Raw genomic sequence first — 21,521 nt, forward strand, 5'->3', positions numbered from 1 at the left:
TCAATTCTAAAGAAAACATGAGAAGACAGAAAAAGAAGTATAAAATCAACAGGGCAAATGAAAGAACAAAAAAATAAAATGGCAAAATTAAATCCAAAGATATTAGTAATTGCATTAAGTATAAATGGACTAAATGCTCCATTTCAAAGACAAAGAGTATGATAGTAGATTTTTAATTTAATAGTATGATGTTTATGAGAGGTAAATATAGATTACAATGTTACAAGAAGGTAATAAAATGATGGAAAAAGATATACCATGCAATGGTAGCCAAAAGAAAGCTGGGCAACTACAGCAATATTAAATAGTAAAACAATTACTTTATAATGAAAAAGGGTTCAATTCACTAGAAACATAATTTGAAATATTTATGTAACTGATAACATGGCCTAAACTATATTAAAAATCTATAAAGCAAAATTTGACACTGCTTAAAATTTCAACAGTAGAATAGATAAGTTGTGATATACGGTTGATCCCTGAATAACATAGGTTTGAACTGCATGAATCCACTTACATATGGATTCTTTTGATAGTAAAATACTGTAAATGTATTTTCTCATCCTTTTGTTTCTCTTAATAACATTTTTCTTTAGCTTACTTTATTATAATAATATAGTATATAATACATATAAATACAAAATATGTGTTTATGTTATTATAATGGTTTCTGGTCAACAATAGGCTAATAGCTGTTAAGTTTAGGGGAATCACAAGTTATATGTGGATTTTTGACTGCACTAGAGTCAGTGCCCCTAACCACCCTGTTGTTTAAGGATCAGGTGTACAGTATTTTATTTTATTATTATTATTTTTTATTATATGAAATTTATTGTCAAATTAGTTTCCATACAATACCCAGTGCTCATCCCAAAAGGTGTACAGTATTTTAATGATGGAGAAAATAAATTAAGAAGAGCGACTGAGGAGTAAAATAGCAGGAAAACAAGAGATATGGGTTCCCAAACCCCTAAGAGGAAAATTTTAAGAAGGAAGGAATGATTGACCAACTATACTTGTTATTAAAATGTGGAAGAAAATAAAAACAGAAAAATATTATTTGGATTTAGCAATGGAGATCATTGGTATTCTTAATCAGTGCAGCTTCAGTAGGATGGTGGAGGCGGAATCCAGACTGTAGCTGTCTGAAGTTTGAACAAAAGAGGAAGTAGAGACAGATGAAGAGTATCAGAGTAATGAGGCAGTATGGGGCAATGTGGAGTCAAGGAGCCTTACCCAAAGGGATCGATGAGAATGATGCAATCGGATGTTTTTTGATAATTCCAGAGAAAGAAAAAAAAGGGCAATACAAAACACTCAAATTCTCTGAAGATGTGGAGAATTTAATGGGTTTACATTAAATATTCATTTGTTCATTTAGTTTATTACCTGTCTCCCCACCTTATCCTAAAACATAAATTGAGGGCAGATTTTTTTCACTCTTGTATTCCCAGCACCTAGAGTAGAGACTGACACATAGTACGTGTGTAATAAATATCTATTGGGTGCACAAATTTTCCTGGTAAATTTTTATTCAACTTTCTTACAATATTGTAAGTGCTTGTTCCTAGCTTACAGATTCCTTAATGTTCTAAGAAAGTAAGTTCCTTTACACTTTCTGTAAATAAGTTTTTATTAAGCAAGATGTCCATACTTGATTGATTTCTTTTTTTTTAACAATAAGGAAACTCTTAGGGTAGAGCTGAAAGGAAACTCAGAAGCTTTCTTTCAAGAAAAATAAATAAACATAAAAATATATTCTTAATTTGTGAACTGCATAAATTGTCCATTCTGATATTTAATGTCTCTACTGCTTAGGAAATTCTTTATAGTTCACTGAAATCTTTCACACTGCAGTTATACACCATATACTTTCAAGAAAATTCTTTCCACAGAGACATCCAATGGTCAAGAGCTTTTAAGATATACATTAATAAATAATAAAGTATATAATACAAGCAAAACCACTCATTAATAAGTTAAAGGAGAAGTAAATATGGTACGCAGAGCATTACCTATTGACTTGCTTTCTTGATTTTTTATATTTGTTGGTACAAAGTGTGGTCTTAAATTTAATGTTTCAAAATCACTCTTTGTAGGTTCAGGCTCATTTTTAAAGGAGACGTATCTAGAAAAAATAAAATTAATCTAAGTTAAAGTAATCAGAAAAATTTACAAAACTAATCTAAAAAATAAATTTTGAGAAATGTGGTGAAATGCAGATTGAATGTTGTTGTATTAGTACTACTATAGTACAAAGTGTAAAACATTGATACTAAGCCAGAGATGAAAGTATTCGTGATAATCACTTGAAGTAGAGACAGATAGTAAGCTACTGTTGTCATAGGATTGAGGGCACTCTAGGAAACTATAGTTCACAAGCTGATTAACCCTTTAAAAAATATGCTGGAAATTCATTAAATGAGATATTGGAGACATTGTCAGACCTGAGTCAAAGTGGTGGGACCCAGAGTTAGGGTCACTTCAGATACCAAAATAATATACTAGATAGGATCACAGCATTTATTTACCATACAGGAAATTTTCTCCACTAAATTCTTTCACTACTGATAGTATGTAATAAAGTTAATAGTATTACATAATTCATGATATTTCTGACCTCTAAATGCTGGGGTAATCCATGACTCAGTCTTCTGACCTCCAACACTCACCCTCAGTTGATATCTAATCTCACATCTTCACGTATTATCTATATGCTCATGTCCCTGAGATGTATAAATCCAGGCCCTCAAACTCTTCCTTGAGCTCCAGATTTATATATCCAACTGCTACATGACTTCTGCAGTTAGGTATATCATAGGCATCCCAAACTTAACACATTCAAAACCAAATCTTTGCTTCTGCTTTCTTCCCAATCGTTGAGGCTTCCCCATCTCCATTCAACCAAAGGCTTAAACCAAAAACTTGACAATATCTTTGATTTCTTTCTCTCACTCCTCATTCTCATCTGTTGGCAAACCCCACTGGATATTTCTTTGAAATACGTCCCAAATCAAACTACTTTATTTCTTGTTACTTCTACCCTAGTCCAAGACACCTTCATCTCCCATCTGAGCAACTTCTATGTGTCTCTCGCCTTCTATCTGCTCTCTCTGCTATCACTCATCCCCTACAGTCTATTCCTAATGCAACCATGGTGGCATCTGTAAAATATAAATGTGATTGCCATTTCCCTCCAAATGTTTCCTACTGGACTCAAATAAAGTTCAAAATCCTCACTCCAAGACAGAAACTGTCCCCAGTTCTCATGTTTCTAAGTAGAGGAACTTCGATTGAATGTCCTTTCAGGCCTCTCTGTGCACCTCCCCAAGCCCCACCTCTACATGGAAGCAGAGTGAATTTTCCAACTGTTTGGTTTGAGGAAAGGAATTTAAGCTCCCACTTGAGGACCTTGGTACTTGCTCATCCTTCTGCCTGTAATATTTCCCAGTGATTGCCAAGGGTTACTCCCTTAAGTTATAAGAGAGCATTTTGTAAGACTCTGCTCAATTTCCATTTCTCCACAAAGGTTTTTTCCTGCCCTTTTCTCTATTTAAAATAGTAACCCCTATCAGTCTTAATTCCTTTAATTTACTATCATTTTCTTCATAGTATTTATCACTAATGGATTGACATTAAATATTCATTTGTTCATTTAGTTTATTATCTGTCTCCCCACCTTATCCTAAAACATAAACTGAGTGAGGATTTTGTTCACTCGTATTCCCAGCACCTAGAATAGGGACTGACACATAGTACATGTGTAATAAACATCTGCTGAGTGTACAAATTTTCCTGGTAAATTTTGACTAAACTTTCTTATAATCTTATAATTTCCAATGAGATTTTAGTGTATTCTCTTTGGATTTTTCAGTAAACATTCATTTAACCTTCATAAAACATTTTATCTATTCCTTTCAAAACATTTATTTTTTTTTTAATTTTTTTTTCAACGTTTATTTATTTTTGGGACAGAGAGAGACAGAGCATGAACAGGGGAGGGGCAGAGAGAGAGGGAGACACAGAATCGGAAACAGGCTCCAGGCTCTGAGCCATCAGCCCAGAGCCTGATGTGGGGCTCGAACTCACGGACCGCGAGATCGTGACCTGGCTGAAGTCAGACGCTTAACCGACTGCGCCACCCAGGCGCCCCTAAAACATTTATATTTTTGTATTATGTTCTTGTTTAATATCACTGGCAAGCACTTCTAGAATAGTACAGTTTATTGGTGAGAATGGGCATCCTTCTGGTTCTAATTTAAATGGAAATGCGTCAAGGCTTCCATCCTAAGGATGAAGTTGGCTATATAGTCTTCTTAAGGAGTAATTTTTTTATCCTTATCTTACTAAAGTATTTTTCAAATACATTTACAGAGACTATATAGAGATGTTTGGATATGGATTTCCTTATGGTGAACTAGAGAGTGTGGACTTTGGAGTTGGACCTTACTTTGCATCTTGACTCTAAGTGAAGTTCTGCAGAATACTGATTTCCTCTGAATTTGTCTTTCACAGGCCAAATGCAGTAATAGCTATCTTATAGGGTTAGTATAAGAAATACGTAAAATAAAGTTCAGAAGTTGCTTAGCAAAATGTTTGGGACATAAGAAGAGGTCAAATTTCAGTTCATTTGTTTTATCCTTCGCTGGGTTGGTTTATAAGATTGATTATACACAAACTCTGTCCACAACTGACCTTGACTTTCCTTTCTAGTTTATATAGCCTCTTGTCATATTGTTTTATTTCTTAAAAACTTTATTATATGGATTAATTTTAAGGATTTAGTTGACTAATAACTAAAATATAAATCCTGATGCCCAGAAGTAGATAGACTTATGGGATAGATAAATGGGGTATAGAAATAGAGTTCTTTTAAGCTCACAGGGACCTGGATAAGGGTGTTCTCCTACTCATTGAATAATGCACCTAATGTATTTTACCACTCATTTTGCAAAGGAAGGGGAGGAGGGTGGTCACAGTTTCTGTCATTCTAGCGTCTTCCCTAAAAGTAGGTGTGAAAGGTCTGAGATTTGACATTACTTACAAGCTAACGAGTTAGGCTGCCACAGTTTGATCTATGCTCGCAAAGAAGTAGACTCCTGAGTCAGAGACAAAGGCCTGTTTATTACTCACCATGATAGGAATAGCATTTTCTGTATCAGTTCTCTGAGCCTCTATTCCACAGGGCAACAAGCAGAGGGCCAGATGACTTCTGCACACATAGTGCGTTGTTAACAAGAGTGGAACCCTGAGCTTATAGAACCCAAATTTTTTATAATGAATAGTAACATACCTGCTCTTGCTCAAAGAAAAGCACTACCTCTTTCAAGGCTATTTGTTATACAAAAATCCTTGAGAAGCTAGGAACAAGGTAACCAGTGCCTCTTCTCATAAGATGTACAGAAATATAAGAGATCCATGGAGACTTTTTTTCCCAGCAGCAGGAAGAACAAATGGGAGGCTAAGAGCCTAAGAATAAAAATTGAGTTCCTAGCACTAGATTCTTATGTAATATAAAGAATTAAACTTGGATTATAAATTTGATGGTTTAATTCACTAGCATAAAATCATAAATCTTCTCTTTATAAGTTGTATTGGTTTTTAGCTGCTTGTAATTTTTTTAATTCATCCACCTTCATTCCCTCTTTTAGGGTCTTATATTTAGTAAAATCCCCTGTAAAATTATACCCTGTTGCAGTTGAGTTAAAGGAATATAGGTAAAGGCCTTGATTTTGTGCTGCATGGGCTGGAGTTAAAGGAAGGTTACTGCACATCCATGGAATGGATATGAAATGGCACTGGTGCATAAAGGGAAGAAACCCAAGAGCAGGACACAGCTCAGATGGAAGTATGGGGATTGCTTCAAAAGCTGCCTCTTCCCAAATAGGAATCTGTTATGGATAACTTCCCTGCTTTGGAATGTTTTATGTTTTTACAGAACAGCCACTGTGAAATGAAGGTCCAGAGCTTTCGTTCTGGTACCATGGGAGAATTCTAACTACATTTTTTTGTCATAAAGACATCCAGTTTGGATCTTTATTTTAATTATATTTGAATTTAACTTGCATAAAATATTTCTCCAGGTAAATGTCTCAGAAAGAATATATAGGTGGATTACCTTCTAGTTTTTCATATCCAAAAATTTCTCTTTTGTTCTCATATGTAAATGATGATTCATCTAAATAGAGGATTCCTGGATTGCCATTCTGTTCAAAAGTTTAAAATTGTTTATTGTTTTCTAGCCTCAGAGATGCAGATGAGACATATAAAACTCATTTGACTTCCTTTCCTTTGTAATTAACCATTATTTTTCTGCCTTTGGACTTAAACAATTTTACTGTAAGTCTAGCAGTTGGTAACCCTTTTGATCTGAAAATTCAAGTCTGTCTTCAAAAAAAGGTCATTTTCCCCTAATATTTCTTTATTTCCTTACTATGTTTCTTACTTTCCTGATTTATGTATTAGGAATATATTTCCAGGTTGAATATCTTGAAATCTTAGTATATATCTCTTTTCAATCTGATTTTCTTTTTGTTTTGTATTTTCATAAGATATTGCTTTTATTTGACCTTCTAGACTGTCAATACTGTTTTTAACTGTATTCTATTTTTATTTTCCTACTCAATTTTTGATCCAGAAATATTTTTAAATCCCTTTTCCCTGATTATTTCTGTCCTTAAGATATATATTCTCCTAAGTTTTCTTCTGTTTCTTCCATTATCTACCTCATCGTGAGTCACTTGTTTTAATTGTCTTTATCTCCCTCCTTCAGATGAGTCCCCTTAAATGAGGGATTTCTCTTCAACTTCTCATTTCAATGAGTGTGAGTTCCCTCAGCACATATAAAGGTGAGGCTATTTGAGACTCAGGTAATATCAGTCAGTGACAGATAAGATTCTTTTGCAGAGTATCAGTGGCAAACAAGCTGTCATAAGAGGGTCTCTTGATTAAAGGAGTGACAAATGAAGAGGCCTCTAGAAATGTTTCTTAAATTTTTAGATGTATACTAGAATCATCTAGGGTGCTCTGAAAAAACACCAATGTCCAGACATCCCCCCCCGCCCCCCTGCCCATAGTTAAATCATGATCTCTAGGCAGGGCTCAGCATATTTTCCAAAAACTCTCAAGTGGGCAGTTAGTGTAAAGAGGCCCTGCTCTAGAATGTCAGGCTCCTCTAGGTATGAGCAATAATAAGGAGTCCTCTTCGAGGTACAGAGAAGAGGCAGTGTTCAGCCTAGTAGCGAACCTCTCCCCATAGAGAGCTGGAGTTGATGTTGTTACCTTCCCAGAATCCTCCTGGGGCCTTGAAGGAGCCTGTGCTTACATAACTGAGAAATGGTGTGGGCAGCAGGAATGAGGCATGAATCTCTGCGTCTACTCACGTAAAAGCCTCCGTCTTCTCTATCCTTCCTGTTCCCAGGCCACCCTACCCTACTTACCCATAAGTCATACTTTACCTAAGATTTTAGAAATTATTGCCATATGTAAACATGGCTTGTGTATCTCATTTACTATCTTATTTTTAATGATTAGAATGTATGATTGCATATTTCAAAAATACAGCTTATTTATTTATTTCAGTATTGGTTTTGGGAGTAGAACCCAGTGATTCATCATTAATATATAACATCCAATGCTCATCACAAGTGCCCATCCCCCACCCAATACCCCTCCAGAAATCCTTGGTTTGTTCTCTGTATTTAAGAGTCTCTTATGGTTTGCCTCTCTGTTTTTATCTTATTTTTCCTTCCCTTCCCTTATGTTTAATACAGTTTATATTTTTATTGCTGGGTTTTGTTTTTGTTTTGTTTTTTTCTGAGTGACTATTGTATGTTGGGGAATTTTAAACTCTTCACACATGTCAATACATTTAATTTGCAAAACAACCCTATGGAATACATACTATTATTATCCACACTGTAAATATGAGGATACTGAGACACAAAAGGTTATGTAACTTGTTCAAGGTCACAATTAGTAGTAAGTAAAGCTAAGATACAAACTTGGCAACTGGCCTATAAACCTCATCCTCTTAATCTCTGTGCCAGTCTAATGTCACACAGAGTATAAGACATGCATATTGAATGAAAGGAAGAAGGAATGTGGCCAATTAAATTTCACTATAGGCTGCAAGAGAATCCTTCATTAATATTTAACTATCTTTTCTGTATGCAAGTTTATCCTATTGTCATAAAACTATTTCTAAAAGGAATATTCTTTTGACAGGTCTCATTATAGATTTATTTTTAGGACAATAATTCTTCTAATGAATAGCCCCTATTAATCTATTAATCTAAAGGGAAATATTTTTGGGGAGCCTAAATGGCTCTGTCAGTTAAGTGTCTAACTCTTAATTTTGGCTCAGGTCATGATCTCACCATTTTTGAGTTTGAACCCTGTATCAGCTTCCACACTGAGAGAATCCTGCTTGGGATTCTCTTTCTCCCTCTCTCTCTGCCCCTCCCCTGCTTTTGCTCTCTCTCTCAAAATAAATAAATAAACGTTAAAAAAAAGAAAAATATTATTTTTTGTAACTTCAGTAGCTTTGAATTATTTACTGAGCTAACTTTCAGTGACAATTTAAATACCCTTAATCAACCTTCTTATTCCTAACTTGTTTTCTATTTCTTACCACTTTATAAGTAGTAAAATTGCCATTTTCAACTGATAATGCAGCACTAAATGCTTAAGTAATAGAGAAATCACTTTGTCTTTCCTTTCTTTTTTTTAAAGGAGAGAGAGAAAGAGAGAGTGCTCACTCACCACTGGGGGAGGGGCAGAGACAGAGAGGGAGAGAGAGAATCCAAAGGCGGTCTTGCACTGTCAGCACAGAGGTCTTGCACTGTCAGCACTGGGTGCTTGATCCCATGAATCTCAGGATCATAACCTGAGCTGACACCAAGAGTTGCACACAAACAACTGAGCCACCCAGGTGCCCCACTTTATCTTTATTCCAGGTAATTTTTAAAAGGGAATTTTGCTAAAATGAATATGACTCTTTTGTAAAAGGTCCATTTATGAAAAGTTGCAGAGAAGAGTATATTTGGTGTTTAATGAGAAATCTTAGAGACTATACACAGATTAGCTGAAAGATATCTTTAATATTTTATCGGTTCCCATTTATCCCAGAAAAATGCTGAAATCCTGAACTGATAGTTACATGGGAAACATGTCTCTGGGAGTAACTGAGAAAAAAAGCCCTAAGAATTTGAATAGTTCTCATTCTTAGTTTTATGTAAGAATCTTTTGGGGAATCTTAAAAATAGTAATGCCTGGGGTCTACTCCAAACTAATTAAAGTAGAATCCAATTATTTTAAAGCTCCCCAAGTAATACTAATGTGCACGTGGGTTGAAAACTACTAGTCTGAAGGCAAAGCACAGCTACAAATAAACCTGGGAAGGTTTACACCAATTAGGTGATCACAGCACCGGGCTGAGAGGCACTATGATATATTCAGCAAACTATGGAAGAAAACTGGAATGAACAGATGTTGGTGTTGGGCAGCTAGATCAGCAGGACATAAGCTAGAGCAGAGACTCAAAGGATGGTCCCTGGATCGGCAGCACCAACATTACCTGGAAACTTATTAGATGTACAAATTGTCAGGCCCCACCCAGACCTACTGAATCAAAAATATTAAATCAAAAACTCTGCAGGTGCAGTCCAGCACTCTGTGTTTTAAGGAGCCCTCCATGTTTGAGACCCACTGGGCTAGAGCAGTGCATCTCTGTCATTAGTGTTCACAGAAATCAGCTGTGTGAAGTGTATCTGCCATCACAACTCAGTGTAGGAGTGAGGCTTAAGAGCACTGGTGGAGACTGGCCTCCTGAATTATAATTATCAAAACTTACAAGACCAGGAACTGTATCTTCAGATACAGAGGAACTGAGTTTATCCAATATAACCCATATAACCAGGATATCATTGTTGATATGAGGACAGAAACGTTCTGCCTTATGCTCTGTTACTTAAGCAATCATTCTGTTACAGTTAAAAAAGACTTCCTGCCAAGAATGGGTTGCTTCCTAGAAGAAGAATGCCCCCTCCTCAATGCCCCACAGACATCTAAAACTTAATATATCCAAAATGAAACTCAGACCTTATCACTGTAATCCTCTTCTCTACCTCAATGTGTGTTTCATCATATATTCTCTACCTGAGTACAAAATGTCATAATGCACTTAGTAACCAAGCCCGAAAGCTGCAAGCCATTCTACATTCAGAATGGGGTAGTGATAAACTTGCCATCCGACATTCATCCAGTTGCATGAGTGATAAAGAGCACAAGTCTGAAATCGAGCCGCTAGAGTTTAAATCCAGTTTGAGCCACTTACCTGTGTGACCTTGGGCAAGTTATCTAACCCCCGAGATGGGCTTCTCATCTATAAAACTGCACTGAACACACTGAGTGTTTACACAGAATAAATGAGGTAAGAACAGTGTCCACACTACCATCAAGGTACGATAGAAGTTCTATTGATTCTACATCTTATTATTTCTTTTGTCTGGGCTCTCCTCTACATTTCTGATGCCTAGAAAAATTATATAGCATTATGCCTGTCCACAATGCCAGTGAAAGACCAACTATGACATATTCAGGCTATCTCTTATAAGTACATAGAGAAACTGCCTTACTTGGTTTTCTAGGTGGACTTCTTTTGGCAGTCTATTGGTCTAAAATTTGAAATAAATCCTGACATTAATCTGGGGCAATGTAATAGAATTCAAGACAAGTCTTTCTTTAAAAATCAGGAATTGTAATTACTATCTAATAACACCTGTAATAATAAACTACAATAAATATTTTATAAACTAATTTATTCAGAATGCTGAATGAGTATGGTGTAACTCATAAGCACTATGAAACATGCCTATGTTTGACAAAGCTTACATTTAATACAGATTACATAATCTAAAACAAATCTACAGTAATGCTTTAAAACGTCCAACTGAGGGGCGCCTGGGTGGCTCAGTCGGTTAAGCCTCTGACTTCAGCTCAGGTCACGATCTCACGGTCCGTGAGTTTGAGCCCCGCATCGGGCTCTGGGCTGATGGCTCAGAGCCTGGAGCCTGCTTCCGATTCTGTGTCTCCCTCTCTCTCTGCCCCTCCCCTGTTCATGCTCTGTCTCTCTCTGTCTCAAAAATAAATAAACGTTAAAAAAAAATTAAAAAAAACAAACAAACAAAAAACGTCCAACTGAAAGTTTGAGGTAATTAGGATGGTTACCTTTTTGGTTTTTTAATACCAAATGACTTGTCTTCTGTGCTCCTGGATACGTTCTTAGATGTGGATGGAGCAATAGCCTCTTCAAATTCCAACTGAAAATCAAATGTCAGTGGTGTAACCAAAGTCTTTTTCTTTACTTGACTCTGAAGTCTGTTTTTCTGCAATAAATCCAAAGTACAACACTGAAAAAAAAATGAGCACTTTTCATATAGGAAAAATCCTGCATGGAAAGGATGAAATTAGTCTCACTTTATGCACTCACACAGAATTTATGTGCCAGTCACTAATAGCAAAATATTACAGATTAAAAGCTGGGGGGCCTGTGTACCAACATTTTTTATACCATTGCTGTGTGACCTGAGCTACTCTTTTCCTATTGATGAAATGATAGGGTGTTGGACTAGATGATCATGAAGGCTCCCTCCTAATTCTAAAATTCAGAATTTAAGAGTGACCTATATATTACACAAAGAAAACACTGATACATAGAGTTATTGGAAGCGGAGCAAGTTGATCTCTAACCTGCTGCTCTTGCTGTCCCCATGCACGTGGTGAATCACTCCAACATTTGTCTAGTTGCGTAAGCCAGAAATGAAGTGAAGAAAGCAATCAAAAGACTTTGTTCAAATATTTATATAGATGGACTGAAGAGGGAAAAGGATATAGCTAACAAGTTAGTTAAGGAGCCAGAAATCTTTTCCAAAAAATTCTCTCAGCATTGCCCAGAGGAATAAAGTGATGAAAAATTTGACAGCAAGTCAAAGGATAGGAACTTCTGCTTCTGCCAGGAAAGGATTAAGCGCTACAGGAATTGCCCTCCTGCTGTAAACAACTAGAAACCCAGACAAAACATACGAAAACAACTGTAATCAGGCATTAGAGAACAGGCAGAGGGGGAACCATAATCCCTGAGAAAAGGGAAACAAATGAGGTAAATCCCACAATGGCTCAGCTTGCTTATTGAAGGTAGTTTCCTGGCTGAGAAGCAGTGAGGGGGAACTCACATCAAACCTTGTGGCCTTGACCTTGCTGTGTTTAAGAGATGGAAATTGCACCAACAATTACATTCTTGGGCATTTACCCCAGAGAAATGAAAACTTACGCTCACACAAAAACCCGTACACAAATATTCACAGCAGCTCTCTTTAATCTTTTTTTTAAAGCAGCTTTATTTTTAAAAGCAAAATACTGAAAAAAAACCAAACGTCCTTCAATGGGTGAGTGGTTGAAACTCTGTGTATTCATATAATGGTATACTACTCAGCAACAAAATTTATATATTATTTATAATAATAAGGCTATTGATTCATGCAAAATCTTAAAAGGGCCTCAAGGGCATTATGCTTAGTGAAAAGTCAATCTCAAAATTTCACATACTGAATGGTTCCATTTATATAACATTCTCAAAATTACTGAATTTTAAAGATTGGAGAACAGATTAGCCATTGCCAGGGATAGATGGGCAATGAAGTGCGGATATGGATACAAATACAGAAAAATAACATGAGGGAGTTCTTTCATGGTGATGGGTACGTGCTGTATCTTGATTGTGGTAGTGATTACACAAATCTCTTATGGGATAAAATTGATAAACCTATACACACAAATGAAGGCAGGTTTAAAAATGGTGAAAACTAAATGAAATCTGTAGTCTGGTTAATGGTAATATGCCAATGTTAATATGGGTTGGGATTCATACTGGTTCTGATATTGTACACTACCCATATAAGATGTCACTACTGGGGGCAACTGGGTGAAAGGGACATGGGACTCTGTAGTACTTCTGCAACTTCCTATGACTTGATATTAATTTCAAAATATAAAAGTTAAAAAAATAAAGAAGCAATTACCAAAGTGATTTATATATTTTCATCTCATTTTTTGGTCGTTAAAAAAGAAAATAGAGACAATTCACCTTCGTAAATGTATGTAGGTGTATGTATGTGTATGTGTACCTGTATATTTATATTGTGAGTATATGTAAAGATAAATGGGTTTATGCATACATAGATAATATTTGTATATCTTTGTAACAGCACAAAAGAAGATGTGGACGGATAAACCCAAATTGCTAAATTTTGTTTGCCTCAAGGAAGCAGTTGAGGAGGCCAAAGACAATTTTTCTTTATGTAATTTCCTTTAAGCATAATTTATATATATAAATATGTATATATGTAAAACTGCTCCTAGGGTCATGGGATTGAGCCCACATTAGGCTCCATGCTCAGCAAGCAGCCTGCCTAAGATTCTCTCTCTCTCTCTCTCTCTCTCTCTCTCTCTCTCTCTCTCCCTCTGCCCCCACCCCCGCTCATGCTCTCTCTCTCTCTCTCTCAAATAAAAATAATAAATAAATAAAATTAAAAATAAGAAAAAATTTAAATTTGATTGTATATACTTAAAAAGAATTTCCAGAAAATCCTCTATTAGTAACACATGAACTAGACATAGTAACACAAAATGAGAATATTTATGGAAATGGTTTACACAAAAGAAGACCCTAGTAAAAAAGGTAAGAATTATTATTACTAATCATAACTTAAAATTCATATAAAAGGGAATTTCAGGACAAATTACAAAGATTTATCTCTGATTATATTTTCTAAAATACATTTCATTTTAAACAAGAAAATTAAAAAGGAGTGAACTTTGGGGTGCTTAAGTCTAATATGGTTGCATTAGTAAGTTACTCCTGGTTTGCTATTTCAAAATTTGGGTAGCAATGACAGAAAGAATTTATTGGTTTTCCCAATATTTCTCTTTTTTTTTTAATAAAAGGAGACAGTTATGAAAAAAAGAGAAAGGTTATTATTCAAGCATTAACGTTTTCATTTTCAGGTTCACAAATATGTTCAGTCACTTCAGAGTTCCTTTTTGTGCTGTCTTCCTTGATTTCTGAGACTCTATGCTCTTCATGCCTCATTTATCCACATTGTTAAATTATTTTGCAAGTCTTTGTGTAACCAAATTAAATTCCTCATATGTGCTAAAAATCTAGTTTTTGAAAATTATATTCTTTATTAACATTTTATATTGAATTTTATAAAAGTCTCATGTTATTTAATTTTTATGACCTTTACTTTTAATTTGGTAACTATACCAAATATTTTCTTCCTTTTAATAAACCAATTAAATAACTTTTTATATGTTTAACATATTAATGAGAACTATAGGAGTAGTCACATTTACTATTTGACTGCTTATTTGATTTTTTATCTTAATCACCTTAGATACATTATATCCTAATATAATGTGGCAGCTATCCAGAAGTTACCTTGTATATCTAATTAATTCCTTATAGTATACACTTACCTAGATGACTTTTTGAATATAATGATTTGCTTTTTACAAATTAGTTTACAACTCCATACTACTGCATCATTAACTAAAAAATAAAGATAATCATTCACATTTGAAATAACATTTTAATGATTAAATTTTATTTTAGCTTTTATTTACAAACCTTTGCTCTTCTGGCCAAGAGCATCTTTGCCTGCTCATCCAGAATATCTAACTTCTCTAAGATTTTTTCTGCCATTTTCAGTCAGTAAATTCCTATTTAAAAAGGAGAAAAAAGAAAAAATCTCCAAAACAATTAAAATTTAAACATATAATTGAATATTTAGGCATAAGAGATCCACATTTACATTTCTGTTTGGGGTACAAAAGAGAACTGTAGAGATCATGGAATAGGTCATGGAACTGTAGGGGTACCCAGGTTTTTTAGACAAAAAGGTCACATGATCAGAACTCCCAGATGTGTGTGAACCTTAGGAATTTTTAAATGTATGATAAAGGGAAATTGAACCAGAATTGACTCATACTTGAAGCAAGGACATGTGGCTTGATTTATATCTATTTTCTTTTTGTTGTGATATAATTTTAATGAAAGTAAATGTGAAGAGCTCACATTTGTATAATTAATTGCATTCAAATTAAATTGGTCAATGATCCAAGACTGTTAATACAGCACTTAGAAGGCGATCAGTCACACAGAAGGAGCAGCTGTCAAGCTGGTTGGGTCCTACTGCCATAATAATAAATATTCTCTAGTCAATTAATATTGCTGAAAATTACATCTGGGGTCAGGCAGTCCATATTAGGCTTGGGGACCTGAATGTTAGACATCAGGACACAAAATACCTTTCCAATGCAACACAAATAACTAGGAGGAGCTGAGTAGAGGCAAGAATCAGAGTATTAACCCAAAGCTCCCACTATATTTTTGCTCAGTGAATTGAATGGGTTCCAGTGGCATTTAAATGTAGAAGTTGTATGGTTCATAGGAAGTACTGAATTCATCAATATTTCTAAGGCACATCAATGTCAACACTAAAGTTCTTTCTGGCTCAAAAATGTCTATGCTATTTCTCCCATATTGCATATTATTCAATCAATATCTCACAAAGACACAAAGACAATAATACATGAAAAGCCAAGGATTAAGGATTCTATGCCAAAAGCTCACATTATTTAGTACTTGATTTCTCTTAACTATCTTTTCTACTCTTGGACTCTTCTGAGCCATGGGGCTGCAAGGCAGATTGTTTGCCTTGTTACAAACATCATAACTTGAGGTTGCAAGTTGGAGACGGGATGTGCAGGCAAGGGTGTTAGCACAATTATGAGTACCTCGGACTTTCTGGGTCTCCTATTGAAGAGTAAGGGACAGATTTTGGCAGACATTTTAGATTATCTGGATGCTATGTGTTGTCTTTTGTGATCCAGGAACGAATCCTCTCATATATCCTAAAAGCAACTAAAGGAATTTTAGTTTCTGTGTTTTTCTTACGCATAATATGAGTTCAAGGTGGGGTGGAGAAGGCTCCCATATTTCTCTCCAAAATTTCTTTTATTGGAGACAAAAGATTTCTATTTCTCAATCAGGGAAAGAAAGGCTTTCCTAACTGTAGGAACCAGCATACTGAAGTGAATGGGTTTCCCAATTTGGGGAAGGTATAAATGACACAAGGGACAACTGAGACACACGGCTTCCTTGTGAGAGGGAACAGAAAGCAGGTATTTTTAAAGAGTAAGATGTCCTACACCTCTCACTTTCCACACATCTTCAACATCACAACAGACATTTTAGGATGCACCATATCATCACATTTTACACACACACACACATACACACACACACACACAGCTGTAATTTGAAGGAATTATGTTGTTTATTTAAAATTATTTTGCTAGTCAATTATTTAGCTATGATATGATTCCTGGCAAATCACTGTGCATATCATGAGGTATTTTTAATGTTTAATTATTTTTGAGAGAGAGAGAGAGAGAGGTAGAGCATGAGTAGGGGAGGGACAGAGAGAGAGGGAGACACAGAATCTGAAGCGGGCTCCAGGCTCTGAGCTGTCAGCACAGAGCCCAATGCGGGGCTCGAACTGACAAACCGTGAGATCATGACCTGCGCTGAAATTGGACGCTTAGCCAACTATAAGTTTTTTTTTGTTTTGAAGTGAGAAAATCTAATTAACAAATTATTTTTAAGGGTCAATGACAGTTTTATGAATACTAAATTTGAAGTTAATGAAGTTGACAGAATGTTATTAATTTCAGTTTTGTAGTTTTTTCATATTTTGAAGCCTATACTTTTTTTTCAGTTTTCAAATGTTTTCATAAGTCTTTGGCAGTGTGCCAGGGGTTTCTAATGACTAAATCGCCCTGGGAAAAGGTGGAGGTGAGGAAACACTTTAGACTAACTTGCTTACTTTCATCATTATACCAAGGGTACCAAGGGCTTAGCTGTATCAGGCAGGTCTAATATGACAGTGTATCCTAACTGCTTTGCATAAACTAAAAACTAATCCTTTAATACTAAATTCTGCATCATATGTTCCTTGATATGACCTTCTGAGTTTCAGTCCTTTCTTGATTCAATCATTTGCACTTTCATTTCATTTCCAGAATATTGGCTTCATACTTCATACTTCTTTTTCTATGGGCACATATTCTACTTCATGAATTCTATTTCTGTGAGTATATATTATCATTTGATGGCATGCATTTATTTGTTCATTTCTTCATTTGGCTACCTAACTGTATTACAAGAGAGATATGGTGCTAGGTACTCCATCAAATTTACTGAGGAAGTTGGACCTGATAGATATTACCTTCCTGGGCAAGGCAGATGGGCTCTCCTGTATCACTAAGAAAACAGAGACCATCAAGTAGAACTTCAACTTCTCTCTCTCATGCCAAAATCTTATCTGCGTCCATTCCTATCTCACTTGTATTTTAATTTTAATGGAATTGTTGTCTCTCCTTTTCAAAGTTAACCCCTCCCAGTGTACTCTAGACTCTATTACCTCTGTCCTAAAAGAATTATTTCCATTGGTGTAGCCTCTCTCTAGTATCTGTCATTCTCTTTTCTTTACCAGTTGCTTCTCCTTAGCATGCTCACACCTCTTCTGGTTTAAAAAAAAAAAAATTCTTCTCCTAATCCTACTAGCTGTTATTCTCTCTCACCTTCCCTTAGTGACAAATTTCTTAAAATACTCATGTATACTTACATCTCTTTTCCTTCTTAATTTACCATCATTTGGCTTCCTTCTATACTATATCTGCTCTGGTCACCAGGGTCACCATCTTATAAATAAGTGGGCACTTTTCTGCTCCTATTTACCTTATTTGAATGTCTACAACTCTTGTTAATGTTAGCCACTCCTTTCTATGGAAATTCTGCCCTCCCTTGGTTTCTATGACAATAGTCACATCTTCTTACTCTCTCTGAAGATTCCTTCTTCCTCAGATCACTCCTTAAATACTAATGTTTCTAAGGGCTCAGGCCATCTTTTTCATTATTCCATATTTTCTTCAGGATGACCACCCAAACTCCTGGCTTCATCTACCACCATCTACTTTCACATGAAAATCTCTCTTTCGAGTTCCAAACCTATGTTCCTAGCTCAACCCAGATTTCCTACAGGTAACCCAAATTAATCTAAAAGCAAACTTGTCCACACCTTTCCTCTTCTTCAGTCAAAAGTCTCTTCCAACCTTTATTATCACATTAGTTATCTCTTAGGCACCCAGCCCATAAACTTAGGCATTGTAATGGTTCTCAATCCTTCTCATTGACAAATGAATTCAGAAACTTCCAAGGAATCCAGATTTCCAGTTGTTACCCCAGTCCTGCTAAGTCAGAATTTATGGAGCTGAAGGTGCGGAATCTGTTTTTTAAAGCCATTCTAATGCAGCTATTCCCCAAAACAGGATTTGGTCACCACTCTTCTGGAAAACTCCTTCTTATCCCCTCCCTAAACATACACAATCACTTTATCTTGTATATCCTACATCCTACGTATCCTCTCAGTTTTTCTTCTCTTATCCATTCACATTGCTACTGCCTCGGTTTAGGGTTCCATCATTTGATGCCTGGATTATTACCATAGTTTTCAAAATATGTCTATACATTTGATCCATTCTATCCTCCATTCTATCCTTCACATTTGTCTGACTTATTTTCTCAAGAAAACACACACACACACACACACACACACACACACACACACACACATACACACACACCTCTCCCTGATGAAAGCTTCAATCTATCCCTACTGCTTTCAGGACAAAGGGTCAAGCTCCTTGATATATCATGTGTGAATCATAGTTTGGCCTCTAAGTCTTTAACCCCATCTGCTCCTTCCAAATGTATACTTGATACCCCAGTCCTAATGGACTATGGCACCTAATGAACAATGCCTCCAATGTGTTGTATCCTCTTTTGCTTCTTGCTTGGCTCTTGCTGTTTCCTCTATCTACCATGTTGTTCTTCCATTTCCTATATTTCTAAGTTCTATTCATCCTTCAAGACCCAAACAAATAACACCTCTGCAGGGAAGCCTTCTCTGGTACACTGATTTAAATGTCCAATGTCTGTGCTCACATCATATCCTATATATACTGCTATCCAAGTACTTATCACTCTCTATTAAACCATTTGATATCCTTATTTTATTCCTCCTCTAGGCTATGTGTTTCTTGAAAGCAGGAACCATGTCTAATTCATCTTTGTATCCCTATTGCCTAAAAATCTGAATGAATCAGCCATCAGCCATAATGGAAATGGACAACTATAAATGTTATGACAGTTTTAGCTAGCATTTACATTTATGAGTTTGCATAAATAATTGTCCAAATCTTGTTGAGGTTCTTCCAGATCAAGCCATAGCATTAAAAAATATTACTTTTTCTCCCACCTTCAAGCTTAGAAACACAGCATAGTATTTTGGTTAAGAACATAAACTCTGGAGTCAGACTGCCTGGGTTTGAATCCTTGGCTCTGCTACTTATAAGCTGTGTGACTGTAGGTTAATTGCTTAACTCCTCTGTGTCGCCCAATTGGTAAAATGGAAGTAATGCAAATACCTACTTCATGGGACTGTTACAATGTCCAATTGAATGAATATAAGTGACATATAAGTGTTTGGTAAATAAAATAAGCAGATACAAGTAATGAGGCACTTACCTATTAGGGATAAGATGTGTGAGATACTTATAAATCCTGCAAAATCCATATTCTCCATCTCCATACCATTTCATTTTTTTTCTGCCATACCTGCCATCATGCAATCACCAATGGTCTCCATATGTCTAATTGCCTGCTTGCTTCTTCCACAGTATACTTCTTTAATTTTACCTACACTAACCCCTTGGGTCTTGGTAAACAACAAGACTTTATTCAGCAATTCAGTATCTTCTATTTTAATCTGGCAATTCTGTATCTTCTGTTTCAATCCAGCAATTCAGTATCTTCTGTATTGTATCATATGCTTATCTTGTTTCCTTTCTTTCTCTAATTTTTTCATAGTTTTGTTTTCAATTTTATATTAAATTCTTATTCTGAGTTTAGTGAGAAGAAACTAAAGCTCACTTTCCTGTAAAGCACAAGTGTAAGCCTTAAAAATATGGTAAGTATTTAGGGAAAAACCCTGATAAACATTACTATGTCTCCATACTAGAGACTCATCAAAAATGCAAAATTAGTTTGTACTCAAGGAAATAGATCTAATCATCCCCCTTTCAACCAACACATTAACTGGGTTGGGAGAGATGATCTCACTTCTTAAATATATACAGAGACATCTGAAGTGTTCTCATATGTACTTACACTTGTGAGGAAATGCTCTCTTCTGGAATGTAGGGATCTTATGTGGTCACAGAAGCCTAACTCACAGAATCTTGGGGGTAGAACAGGTCAGTAGTCTCTCACAAGATTTTATGAACCATGAGGCAACATTGATCCCAACTGGACAAGACTTTTCTGATTCTTGCTTTTATTTCACTGTCATTGTCTTCCCCAGGCCTTCAGATTTCACTCTTCCTTCCAGGTGATTACTGCACTATACAGCCCCTAATTTTTCTGCCCCAATCTTCCTCTTCATCCCTCAAGTACTGATTTTTCACAGTTCCATAAGAACTGTATTTTTGATGATACTGAATTGTTGACCAAGTCCAGCTCCACAAACCTTAACTAGCTCCCCATTACCTGCAGAATAGCATGCAAGCTCTTTTTAGATGACATATGAGATGTTTCAAAAAAAGGCAGTCCAGGCTTTGGCTCAAGCAACCTTTGGAATTAATCTCCCACCACATCCGATCTTCTGCCAAACTCTACAACTCCTATTCCCTGGACACATCCTGCCTTTTCCCCAAGCGTGTTTTTTCCTCATGCGTTTCCTTTCCCTGGCAATGTTCTCTCCTCATGTCTTCCAGTCAAAAGACTATTCTTTATCAGATCCTAGTATGAAAGCTACCTCTTTGGTGAAACTTTCCTTGATATCCTCACATGCCTTGTCTTGGTGATAGTCTCTTCCTCACATGTGCTCCTATAAGTACTTTGTCTTTCACCACAGAATTTGGTACACTGCGCTACAGAAATTCACTCTTTGACAGATCACTTCCGCAACGTATTGAAACTCATCTAAAACAATGCTTACCCACTTCTGAATCTCAGCACCAGGCAAAGAATTTTACACCTAACTGAGATCTGAAAACTCCAATTTAATTTGGAGATGTCTCTGACAATATCATTTTATGGGGAGTAATCCCAGTTTATCTGTAATAGATGATGTTGATTCGGGATGATTTACTGCAGGATGAAACACAAAGTTGAGCAAATGGTTATAAAATGTGGCTCTTGTCAAATCTAAATTCAGTAAAATTATTTTCAAAGGAAACTTGGATTTATGTTCTTAATTACTGGCTCAATAATGACAGTTTTTGCAAAAAAACACAATGAAACAGAGAACTTGCCAACTAGGGCAGAACGAAATTCC

The 21,521-nt window shown here is 35.8% G+C and overlaps 1 protein-coding gene across 2 annotated transcripts in view; it reads right to left on the minus strand.

Annotated features, from left to right (window-relative positions):
• Positions 1-20,625, minus strand: part of CC1H1orf141 (chromosome C1 C1orf141 homolog) — a 42,935-nt gene extending 22,310 nt beyond the window's left edge. The window contains exons 1-4 of one of the 2 annotated variants that reach the window (XM_045035991.1): positions 19,712-20,625; positions 14,690-14,781; positions 11,230-11,411; positions 2,016-2,128 (exon numbers count right to left, since the gene is read on the minus strand). In XM_045035991.1, coding sequence (XP_044891926.1) covers positions 2,016-2,128; positions 11,230-11,411; positions 14,690-14,764 — 370 coding nt within the window. In that variant the 5' untranslated portion in view covers positions 14,765-14,781; positions 19,712-20,625. The remainder of the gene's footprint in view (positions 1-2,015; positions 2,129-11,229; positions 11,412-14,689; positions 14,782-19,711) is intronic. The other variant, XM_011284942.4, reaches the window with a different exon arrangement.
• Positions 20,626-21,521: the final 896 nt, after the last annotated feature.

This window comes from Felis catus, chromosome C1 (assembly GCF_018350175.1).
Source record: "Felis catus isolate Fca126 chromosome C1, F.catus_Fca126_mat1.0, whole genome shotgun sequence".
NCBI classification, from domain to species: Eukaryota; Metazoa; Chordata; class Mammalia; order Carnivora; family Felidae; genus Felis; species Felis catus.